Source organism: Saccostrea cucullata, unplaced genomic scaffold (assembly GCF_032062105.1).
Source record: "Saccostrea cucullata isolate Sc308-1 unplaced genomic scaffold, CSIRO_AGI_Scuc_v1 ctg2335, whole genome shotgun sequence".
NCBI lineage: Eukaryota > Metazoa > Mollusca > Bivalvia > Ostreida > Ostreidae > Saccostrea > Saccostrea cuccullata.
The window spans coordinates 52,079-65,000 of NW_026936508.1; the positions used below are offsets into that span (position 1 = coordinate 52,079).

At 34.8% G+C, this 12,922-nt stretch overlaps 1 protein-coding gene across 2 annotated transcripts in view; it reads right to left on the minus strand.

Moving 5' to 3' along the window:
- Positions 1-963: 963 nt before the first annotated feature.
- The window catches only part of LOC134245745 (GA-binding protein subunit beta-1-like), a 13,693-nt gene continuing 1,734 nt past the window's right edge, over positions 964-12,922 (minus strand). Inside the window, exons 4-12 of one of the 2 annotated variants that reach the window (XM_062728002.1) lie at positions 12,919-12,922; positions 12,060-12,134; positions 11,788-11,908; positions 11,452-11,535; positions 10,707-10,829; positions 7,890-8,092; positions 4,302-4,419; positions 3,983-4,074; positions 964-1,827 (exon numbers count right to left, since the gene is read on the minus strand). The exon at positions 12,919-12,922 is cut by the window's right edge and continues 95 nt beyond it. In XM_062728002.1, coding sequence (XP_062583986.1) covers positions 1,666-1,827; positions 3,983-4,074; positions 4,302-4,419; positions 7,890-8,092; positions 10,707-10,829; positions 11,452-11,535; positions 11,788-11,908; positions 12,060-12,134; positions 12,919-12,922 — 982 coding nt within the window. In that variant the 3' untranslated portion in view covers positions 964-1,665. Of the gene's footprint in view, positions 1,828-3,922; positions 4,075-4,301; positions 4,420-7,889; positions 8,093-10,706; positions 10,830-11,451; positions 11,536-11,787; positions 11,909-12,059; positions 12,135-12,918 lie in introns of both variants that reach the window. The other variant, XM_062728003.1, reaches the window with a different exon arrangement.

The following is a 12,922-nucleotide window of genomic DNA, read 5'->3' on the forward strand; positions in this document are numbered from 1 at the left end:
ATCCAGAAAAATTGCATATTGTTCTGGAGTTATTACAACACACTGTACACTATTATAACTGACCAATATTTGAATGAAATCCACTTCTATGTAGACTGGACTTAATATTCAGATCATAGGTTTCAAATTAAGGAGTTTCTCCATAGCATAATTGGCATCAAGGAATATATTCATCTCACAAAGATTAGCATGCACTGTCAATTCTCAAATCTTTGTGGGTCAAATTTTCAAGGTTTGAGAAAAAAGTACGTAAAATCGCTAATTTTTTGGTTTTCGAAGTATAATGATACCCATGAATTTATGTCCATCACAAAATTTAATTTTTCACATACAGCTGTACATGTATATTACAATTGAACTAGTCTTTGACCATGAAATTAAATCCCCTTGAACCAATGTATTTTCCTCAAACCACGAAAATTTGACCCATCGAAAATTTGTGATTTTACAGTATCGGTTTGTGGAGATTTTATTTCAAAATTGAAAACAGTAATATTAAGCCATATAAAATTGATATCTTGGTTCTCAGGCCCGCACGCATTCCTTTTGAGGTAGCCGCATTGCCGATTTTATTGTACCAGTACTTTTGATAAAATAAAAAGTTGGTGTTGCGGAGACCAATCCGGGGAAAAAAATCCTGACCTCATTTGTTTCGTAGTTTAGTATTCAAATATCACTTCCGGTAGTCATTCACAATGAGATTTTGGCTACTTTGTTTGAAAATACATTTGAGAACAATTCCTACGATGTTTACACGCTGTTTAGCAATGGATAAAGCAGAAAATTTGACAAGAAATAGAAAGTATACCTGTGATTAAAAAAATTACTGACTTCACGTAGAAAGAGTAGTTACCGTTCGTTAGTTATCCATGTCCAATCAAGGATGTACTGGATTCAAACCTGGGTTTTATTCCATACACTCAAAGTTTTGAAATCCTCAATTATACTAAAAATAACACAACAAAAATTAAACTCTGTGATTTATTGTCAAATCAAAAATAATAGACTGACAATGTAGAGGAAGAATTTAAAATATTGACACATTAAAAGTATAAAATGTATGTCATTTCCAATGAAAACATGATGTAATAAGAAACAATGGTAAATGTACAAATGAAAAAGTAATGTCAGCTGATGTCAGAAAATCTTCTATACAACTCAGTTCCACTCTACAATCAATTTTCACTCATCATTAAAAGCAACACTTTCCACTATTTGTAATAATTCTGATTCAATTGGTACAATGAGATCAATTCTGTTCTTATTCATTTTGAACACACAGTTGAGAGAAAATTTCAGTTCAGTGGACGAACATATAAATCTCACCACTAAAAATTTTAGTTTTCCAGGAGTAACCAATACTTGATTTTTTTTTCTTTTCAGAAAGGGACAATTATTAATTGTTTTTCTTTTTCAAATTTCAAATTATTGGATCTACATGTTTCTTTGTAACTTTTTACAAATGTGGTCAATTTTACTTCATATTCATGCATGGCTAATTCACATCATAAACAAGTTTCAGTGTTTCACAAAACTTAGTTTACTATTATAGTAAAACATTTCCTATCCTTAGCTGATCACACACAGCAACACTATTCAGCACAAACACGTAATTCTTCTGACAAACGTCCTTGAGTTAACAAACATAACCTTGACCCCTGACCCCTACGTTTCCTCGGTGACCTCTGTGATGATGCTCTCGTCCAGTTTCTTTTTGTAGGCGGCAGCCTCCTCCTCTTTCTGCTGTAGCTGTAGTTTGTACGTCTCCGCCTGGCGCTGCATCTCCTCCAACTGACGACGAAGGGTCTCCTTGTCAAGGTCATCTCCCTACAAAGGTCAAGACAGAGTAACAGATGTGAACAGTGATATCATCAATGTCAATACAGAAACTTAGTAGCAGACATGTACTGTGATATCATCAATGTCAAGGTCATTACAGAAACTTAATAACAGACATGTACTGTGATATCATCAATGTCAAGGTCATTACAGAAACTTAGTAACAGACATGTACTGTGATATCATCAAGGCCATCTCCCTACAAACTTTAAGGTCAAGACAAAAGCTTAGTAACAGATGTTTACTGTGATATCATCAACATCATCAATGTTAAGGCCGTCCCCCTACAAAGGTCATCACAGAAACTTAGTAACACCTGTGTCAGTGATATCAATGTCAAGGTCATCTGCCTACAAAGTCAATACAGAAACCTAGTATTATAAAAAGACATGTACAGTGATATCGTCAATGTCATCCCACCTACAAGGTCAAAAAAGAAACTAAGTAATAGATATATAATGTGATATGACCAAACATCAACTCTCTACAAGATCAGTACCAACAGAAACTGAAAAACGGTACATACAAGTTGCTGTCCTTTAAAAAAGGACTGCAATACGTGGACAATATGCGTGTTTTTTTCTGACTGAAATTCAGGTGTAAGAGAATATTCATGCAAGGTTTGTTCACTTATTCTAAAATTATCTGCCATTTATAACTGATCGTAGTCTCAAAGCACAAATGTGAAATTTTATCACCGATTAGTGATCTTTAGTTTTGTCAGTTTTAACATGTTTAAAAAATCAGGTTATTTTGACACGTGTAACACATATTCGCTGGGACTTGATACCTGTTCTGGATTTATACGGAAGAAATTTATCATGGGAAAAATGGAGATCCGCTGTTTCACATGTTGCACACCTCTGTAGAACGCAGATTAGTTTTTTCATTTTGTCGGAGCCCCCACCCCCCAACACACACACATTTAACAGGGGCGTAGCAACAGTAATTTTTTCTGCCAACCTTACTTAGAAAACTTGAGATTCAACTTATAGATTTATAGTGATTTACCAAAAATGTTAATTGAAAGTAAGACGCTGAGAAAAAGTTGCCCCCCCCCCCCCCCACAAAGATTTTCGACTTTTGGCAACTTATAGATTTGTCATAGTTTTATAGTGATTTACCAAAAATGTAGCATTACAATAGGTACTGAAAGTAACGATGACGATTGTAAAATTTTAGAAATCAAGTTAAATTTATTAAACTAGAAAACTGACCAGTCCCCCCCCCCCCCCCCCCAGAATGATTAAAAAATGTACGAAATAGGATTTCCGAACTTTTAAAAACCTGGCAAAAATCTGTAATTTACATTCCCCCCCCAACTTAACTTTTTTTGCTTGTCAACTTTTTCAAGGTAAGTAGTAAAAATTTTTCATGAAGGCTGACCTTAACTTCAAACAAACCCCCCTAATCTTTAAAAAAACGATGCTAAGATTGTAAAATTTTATAAATCATTATCATTATAAATTTATTATATTATTTTGCGAGTCTTGATGCACAAAACTAATGCCGGTGAAAACTTGCTCTACTTTAAAAGTTTTAAAAGCTACATGTATCTCTGTTCGTTGAGTGACTTTTCTCATTCAAGTTGTTAAGTTACATGTATCTATATACTGTAACTTCTTAAAATGTTTGTACCATAGAATCAATGTTTAGTAAAAAAAACGTATATGTAAAAGAGAGGAAATCGGATCTGCCAATGAATATGTAAATGCGATATGCAGAATTAAAAGCGCAATTTGCTAATGAATGGCATATTTTGATTCAAATAGGGCGAATTATTCTACGGGCAAGTTACCTAAGGTGCGAACTCTCTAGCATTTGCGCGCATGCATAGCCTGTCGTTTGCCCAGGGCATCCGGTTTAACTTCACTTATATATTTACTGCGTGGACCGCAGGGTCCACACAATGACATATTACAAAATAGGGTTACTGCATATATTTGCTAGGAAATTCTATTTACCTCCTCTGTATCCTTTTCCATAGTGTTTGTGTATATACTTTACAGAAAGATACAGAGGAGGTTAATAAAATAGCCAGTAAAGTGTTTTTCAATATACTTGGTCTGGCTATTCTATTTACCTCCTCTGTATCCTTCTCTAAAGGGTTTGTGTATAAACTTTACTGGGCTATTCTATTTACCTCCTCCGTGTCCTTCTCTATTGGGTTTGTGTATATACTTGTATCTGTTTCTTCTATTGATTCAGGCTTCAATTTCTTCATAGGAGGTTCTTCTGTGAATTCAAAAAATAAAAATTTCAAAAACTTTGTTGAGTGATATAGTTTCATTTTCACCACAAAAAAATAATCTTGCAATCTTTAAAAAAAAAAAAAAACTTTTTTCAATCTTTAATGCTTGACAGAGAATTTCTGTGATATTCACACTTTAAGAATATATGACTACAAGATGAGTTCCCTGTCACTAGACAAAACAAGATTTCAAACCCACACCAGTTTTTACCTAGCTGTTCATCAGTAGCATCCCCCGACCCCATCACCATGCCCTCTGAGGTCATGACCTCTCCAAGTCCCTCCTGATCTGGGTCAAGGTCAGGAGCAGCAACAATCGTGATCACCTTCTACAACAGAGAGAAATTATTTCTATAAATCTCATTTCATTCATGTTTTTCTTTGTTTCTATCATTTCTTTCAGCTAAATGACAAACTTGTAATTAAAGACAATTTTTTAATAATTTTCCTTTTCTATTTTGACACTTTTTTTTGTATTTTTTTTTATTTCAAGAAAAGACATGTAAAGTTACATAAGTTTTTTAGTCACATTCACACTTCCCCTCTGAATTTAAACAAGAATGAAATATAAAATGTATATAATTCGAGAAATATTCAAAGTTGGTGTTTAAATACATTGTAAGTGTTTATAACTCAAAAATATTTATCCATTGTGACCATAGACTATCAAAATTGTTCATTGTAAAATTTTGAATTGATATACATTTTTCTACTTTGTACTTAAGAGTTAAATGATGTAGCAGCCCAGTAATCATAGGCATTTTATTCTGCTTTAAACAAGAAAAGATATATTGCTTTGTATATAAAATAAAATTTATCACCCTATTCATCTTCGCTAGCCAAGGGTTTCTGATACGCTTCTCTCCTCATAAACCCTTGGCATACGGTGAAGTCAAAAGACGGGATTATTTTCCGTCACATGATCTCGAATCTATTGATACGCACAGATTGCGTCATCGCCAGAAATAAAGATACGTGTTAAAAAAAATTAAATCAAAGTTTTTTCAAGAATAATTAAGAAACAGTAATTGAGTTATGTTTATTCATTATCTATAGAACAAATCTGAAGCTTCAATATAGATTCTTAATCATATATTTAGAAGATATTGGATGACACCATGGCTAATCATAGAATTGAATGTTATCTTACGGATCGTTGTTTACTTGCGTTTTTCATTTCCGAGATTAAAGAGTGAAGATGTATCCCGAACGCAAATATCGTCATTTACAAAAAACAGCTGCTGATTGGTCGACCTGGGTGTACTGAAATCCAATCAGAACTCTTGATAAAAATCTCAATTTCTATGAACACCGTAGGCCAAGGGTTTATGAGGAGAGAAGCGTATCAGAAACCCTTGGCTAGCGAAGGTGCACCCTATTATGATAAGAAAATGGCGTTTTGACACATATTTTATGAAAAGGAGAATGATTTCTGCTTAGAAAAACTAAATTTCTAGAACAAGTTCCATATCATATCCAATTCTTCAGAAAATCAAATTAATAAAATTAATCTTGGTAAATTAGAAATGTTTTTGATGTGACCTTGACCTTTGATGTTACATTGACAGGTCTGTCACAGCACCTTTTGGTATCCTTCTCTATAAGGGACATTTTTGTCAAATTGGGAAAATTTTAAACATACCTTCATGTATTAAATTAACACCCCCCCCAAAAAAAAATTAATAATGAAAGCCATTTATCACTTTGAAAAGTATACTTGAAAAGCTAAAATTTACAGGACATAAGGTCTGATAAAAATCTATATTTAACAGACCAAACCTTTACTTGCTAAGCAGGCTTTTTTTCCATATGATACAGAGACTGAAAAATGTGGGGAGGGGGTATTTCTTACTGTTTAATTGCATTTGAAATAAATTTAAAAAATTAGATTATAAAGAATAATTTATTGAAATTATCAAGTTACTAATAAAAATTTTCCTTTAAAATGTAATATCATAAAATTGCCTAGACCTTAGGGCTGTCACGGTTCCAAAATTTTTCGGGTCGGGTCGGTTCTGATTTTTTGAGGTTCGGTTTCGGGTTTCTCGGGTCGGGTAGGTAATGGAAGAAAAGCTCATGATTTGTATTATTTTCAGCAATAAAAAGAATATTCTCATTTAATCTTAGAAATTGCAACATTATAACTAGTTTAAAGACTAGCCTCCTCTAGTCAACAACTGTACCAAATTATTTTTAAATCACCTTTCAGGGTTTCAGATTGAAATAAGTAAACTACAGGACATCTGGCATATTTACCAGAAAAGTTATAGGCCATTCTGTCCTAAACTTCCTAAAATTATAGGCCAATAGAAAAGTTAAACTAACTCAGATTTCTGTCAGACTTTTACAAAAACAGTCATTTTATTACATAAAATATTCAAACTTGTATATTAATTTTCCTTTTAATAAATTGGAAATATTATTTTGTTTCTTTTAAACAAAATTAATATATTGAAACAGAATAGTAATTGTTTTTTTTTTAAAATTCCATTCAATGGGTATTTAACTTATATTAGTCCCACCTTTCATTGCATGTAAATGTATCTATTTCTTGGGATTAAAATTTTTTTTTTAAATTCCATTCAATGGGTATTTAACTTATATTAGTCCCACCTTTCATTGCATGTAAATGTATCTATTTCTTGGGATTAAAATTTTTAAAAATAGTAATCCAAAAATTAGACTTGTACCTCTGATGATATTCAATGTATAATTACGTTTAAAGATCCAATTTTTTTCCCTTAGTAAAACCTTGCAACATTGTCCGTTTCCTGCTATTAGTCCGACCCCATATTCAATCATGGCGGTAAAAATAACAACATGGCATGGATTCCTTCGTACGATGTTTTAAACATTCATCACTACTTTTATGCTCCTTGCAGTTGGGTTTGGAAATAAAATTATAGAGTATTTTGTCAAGATCTATTTATACCAAAATGTCATTGGCTGATTGAATCGGCAGTTTGATATGTATCTGAAAAATTATACAACTGGCCTTTACATACAGAAGATAATTGGCCATTGTGTCTGTTCATGTCAAACTTATAGGCCAACAAACAAACTTCAATTGCAAATTGTTTTATGCTACCTTTTCAATGACAATTTACTAACAAAACTCTCGTTTTTGACGCCATTTTAAAGTAAAATAATTTATGTGCAAAATGGATAGAATTAATTCAATTTAATTGATTTGACTGTTACAAATGTCTTTTTTCTGCTTATTCTGGTCATTTAACACATGCAAATGAAACAGATTTTATTTTCACTTATAATTCACTTTAAAATTGTTAATTTATTTTATGAACTAACTCATAATGGTTATTCTTGCTTAAAATAAGTTCCCCAACCCAATCTACGTATGACCTATCCATAGATCTCTATCCCATGACAGAGGAAATTCGAATTAAAAATAAACGATCATGATAGAGATGTTGCAGATTAAAATCAATCATGCATTACTGCTAAATGGATCAAATAAAGGATGTATGTGTGGAAAATTAGTTGATATAAATGAGAAAATGCGTCTTTGGGAATTTTTAAGTCTGAAATTGGGAAAATCTACACTTTAACCATTGAACCTTTGTCCTAATTTTAAAGCAGTGATGGCCCTGCATTGAACATCCACATAATTTCATAAAGATTTCTTGTGACATTTAATTTTCTAATTCTTTTGAAAAAACGTGATGCATCACAAACTACATGTATATGAAAAACGAGCAAATAAAAGAGTGCCACCTAGGTGTCTGCCAAGCAGTCGACACAACAAAGGGAGTCAACTCTGGCTGAGTCTGGTACTGACCTGATTTTCCTCCCCTTCCACCAGTCCCTGTTCTACATCCCCCTCCATCACCTCCCCGGGGCCTAAGATAGCCGACTCCTGAGTCACCACTGTGTCATCTGTCACTATGGCGTCATCAGATAGCACTGCATCCTGGGTAATAAGAGTTCCAGCTGACAGGCCCTGTTGTTTGATTATGTTGGTCAATGCAATCTTTCCAGCTTCTGTAAATGGAAATGTGAATAGTAGTAAAATATTAAGAGCCATAACCCATGGCTGCTATCATTTTCTCTGCTGTGTAATATATTTACCTGTTAGAGGTGTGGACAATACTATTAACCTCTCAGAAATATAGTAAGAGCTACAGGAAGTGATATTAACCTGTCAGAGCTATGGACTGTGATATTAACCTGTCAGATCTATGGACTGTGTTATATTGACCTGTCAGAGCTAAGGACTGTAATTTAATCTGTCAGAGCTGTGGACAGTGATATTGACCTATCAGTGCTATGGACTGTGATATCTACCTGTCAGTGCTATGGACTGTAATATTAACCTATCAGAGCTATGGACTGTGATATTAACATGTCAGTGATAGGGACTGTGATATTGACCTGTCAGAGCTATGGATTGTGATATTGACCTGTCAGAGCTATGGACTGTGATATAACCTTTTAGAGCCATAGACTGTGATATTGACCTGTCAGTGCTATAGACTGTAATATTAACCTGTCAGTGCTATGGACTGTGATATTAACCTGTCAGAGCTATGGACTGTGATATCTACCTGTTAAAGCTACGGCCTGTGTTATATTTACCTGTCAGAGCTATGGACTGTGATATTAACCTGATAGATATGGACTGTGATATATTTACCTGCCAGTCAGTGCTTTGCAATCTTTGATATTTAACTGTTAAGGCTATAGAATGTGATATACTTACCTGTCAGAGCTGTAGACTGTGATATTTACATGTCAGAGCTGTAGACTGTTTTATTACCTAATCAAGTGATTTTTGTTGTTTTATTAGAGATTTAATATTTTCATCTACTCTGTATGTGTTTTCAGTTTTTCTTATCTTTTCATATTGATCTATTGACCAGTCAATAGAACGCGTGTTCTATTGACCTGTCAATAGACTGCAACGTATTTCGGGAAAAGCGATCCGGGTTTCGAATTTACTTGTTTGTAACATTGCACAGACTTGGTAAACAATCATCTTATTTAATCTTTCTACATTAGTTTTAAAAATTGTATGATTTCAATGGTTGGATAATTTATTTATTGAAAGTTTCCCTAATTAATACACTGTGGGACGTGGAGACCAGTCCTTCGGGTGAAACCTTTAAACCAAGGTCCCGTGTCGCAGTAGGTGCACTGCTAGCATGAAAAAGGTCCCTCTCTACCGGCAAGTGGTGGCATCTCCATAAGAGTGAAAACATTTTCGAGAGGAATGTAAACAATAGTCTATACAATCAATCTTTAGTTTAATATTAATATAACAGATGCACCATATCTAGCTTCTGAACTGAATATACAACTGTGAAAATGTACTTAATACGGAAAATAAAATTAGGTAATAAAACAATTATTCAATGCCTGAGCAGTCAATAGACCAAGATTTTTATAAATAAATGTGTTCTATTGCCCTCGGCCGCTGGCCTCGGGCAATAGAACACACTGAGCTGTTCCTTGTACCTCGGGAAAAATATTATACAATTATGGACTCTTTTGGTGTTGAATATGGTTTTTTATTCACCAGAAAAATACCCATATTGCCCTCGGCGCCGCCTCGGCCATTTTGAATATTTTTCTGGTGAATAACAAACCATATTCAACACCAAAAGAGTCCATAATTGTTTTATTATATAGTGTGGATTTCAATAGATAAGACATTGAAGGCTGTATGACGACACTATTTTCATTTGCTATCTTCCACTGTTGAAAGTAAAAAAAAATCTCCAGATTACTGTTTGTAACCTCTGTGTTTTCCTTTCCGAGTTTCGCTATGTGTAAGACGTCCAGATGTTAAAAAATAATCCTGAAATAGGTTTGAATAATTGTTTTCCTGCTCAGATACGTAGCTCGCTGCGGCCGTTGCAACCATTGTTTACAACGTTGTTCGATGTTCTGATTATGACGTCACAATGCCGTTGCACGCGCATTGACCCTCCGGTGAATACGGCCTAAAATCCGGTGAATATGTAGTGTTATGAACTGTTTGCGTTTGTATAGATTATATAGGGACTATAAATAGACTATATAATAATCTGGTCTATTGACTGCTCAGGCATTGAATAATTGTATAATATTTACCTGTCAGAGCTATAGACTGTTATATTGACTCTGTGATATTTACTTGTCAGAGCTATAGTCTGTGATATATTAACCTGTCAGAGCTATAGTCTTTGATATATTGACCTGTCTGTGATGTATTTACCTGTAAGAGCTATAGACTATGATATTGACTGTGATATTTACCTGTCAGAGCTATAGACTGTGTTGTATTGACCTGTCAGAGGTATAGACTGTGACATTGACTGTGATATATTTACCTGTCAGAGCTACAGACTATGTTGTATTCACCTGTCAGAGCTATAGACTGTGTTGTATTTACCTGTCAGAGCTATAGACTGTGTTGTATTTACCTGTCAGTGCTATAGACTGCCCGCTCTCCATGGCTGAGGAGATAATTCCGCCCTCTGTCGTGGTTATCATTGTGATTCCTTGACTCTGTGATATATTTATCTGTCAGAGCTATAGACTCTGTGATATTTACCTGTCAGTGGTATAGACTGTGATATTGACCTGTAACAGCTATAGTCTGTGATATATTTACCTGTCAGTGCTATAGACTGCCCGCTCTCCATCGCTGAGGAGATAATTCCTCCCTCTGTCGTGGTTATCATTGTGATTCCCTGACTCTCTAACCAGGACATGGCGTCTGTGTTGGCAGTCGTCACTAAAAAGTCACATAAATAATTACTTTAAATGAAACTTTACAGAATGGCAATTCTCCTTAGAAATATACTCAGCATTTCTATATAATTTAATGAATCAGTACTGTAGAGCAAACATATGCAACAGTCTATTTTTCCCATCTTAATCATGCATTAAACCTAACAGTATCATTATGTTCAATATTGTACAGGTATCTATATTCCAGTTGTATTCATCAATCAAGACAAAAATGACATGGCAATATATTAGCATTATATTTTTCTGTTTTATATATAACTTTATGGTCTCATAGCAGTTGCATTTTGTGCTAATTCATTCAATACTCCAAGAACTTTGTACCTCCTTCAATCTACAACTGAATATCAATACTCTTACATGGAGACCGGTCCTTTGGATGAGACCCTATAAACCGGAGACCAATGTCGCAGTAAGTGCTGGCACGAAAATGATCCCTCACTGTTCAATAACCAAAAGTGCCAGTATAGGGCAATATTTGATGCTCTCCACTGGCATGTGGACATTTAAAAACATACAAATAAACCCCTTACCCTGAGCACTACTACTGGGGGCCGTGGCTTCAGCTAGAGCTGCTAGTGTGGCCACACAAACAGATAAACTCTTACCCTGAGCACTACTGCTGGGGGCGGTGGCTTCAGCTAGAGCTGCTAGGGTGGCCAGTACTGAGGAGTTTGTCTGGTCCTGTCCATCTAAAAATATACACAACAATTAACAAACACATAAAGTCTATTTAAAATGTCTTGGAGATCTAAGAGTAAGCATTGTCTGTAACAGACAATCAATTACATCATAAGAACAGTTTTTCTGGTCCTATCCATCTAGAGATAAAGGCCACCAATGAAACACTATAAATTTTTCTGATCCTGTTTTCAAAAGCAATGATTTGTGAACTTCAAGTCACCATGTTTATGTATTATTGAGACCTCCCCCTTCACTCTTACCTTGCTTGACTCCATCTAAGTCTGAGGACACAGTAACCGTTTCTTCTACATTTTCTGGATCCACCTCTGTGGTTTCTATGGTAACCGTTTCATCATCACCCATGCTCCCAATATGAGTATGCTGTAATTAAATGAAAGGTCAAATTTATCACACTCTGTGTAAATATACAGTCAAGTACCTACCAAAAATAACAAATACATGTTCTACATTTGATTTTACTCAGTTTATTGGTATTATTAATTAAAACATTACAATGCAGATGAGGGAATACCTGGGCAAGCTGAAGAATCTGTACCAGATCTGCTCTCCCATTGGCTATAGCGATGTCTAGAGGGGTCCTATCAAACTACAAAATATCACAACAAAGTACAGGGATTCTATCAAAACAAAAAAATGTAATATAAACAGATTCTATCATTGGCTATAGCAATGTCTAGAGGGGTCCTATCAAACTACAAAATATCACAACAAAGTACAGGGATTCTGTCAAAACATAGTCAATCTACACAAGTTCTTTGACTATCACATCAAACATGGAGTCTCATAATCTTATTAAAATCGTTGAGAACAAGAGTGCTGCGTCTGCTTTTGAACATTTCTCATGCCAGATGTCTGCTTATCTACACTATCAACCACATATGATATATCACATCATATCAACTCCCTAGAGACTCCATTAAATTAACACAACCTTGTCTCAGCTTCATGTTTCATCAGGGCCTCCATTACAGTAACACTGGCCTTGATTTTACCGTATCAACTATCAACCCCATGCCTTTAAATATTGGAGCCTCCTTTAAATTATTAAGACTTACCTTGTTTTCACATGTCGTATCAGCTCCATGCTTTATCAGGGCCTCCATTACATAAACACTTACCTTGTTTTCACATGTCGTATCAGCTCCATGCTTTATCAGGGCCTCCATCACATTAACACTTACCTTGTTTTCACATGTCGTGTCAGCTCCATGCTTTATCAGGGCCTCCATCACATTAACACTTACCTTGTTTTCACATGTCGTATCAGCTCCATGCTTTATCAGGGCCTCCATCACATTAACACTTACCTTGTTTTCACATATCGTATCAGCTCCATGCTTTATCAGGGCCTCCATCACATTAACATTTACCTTG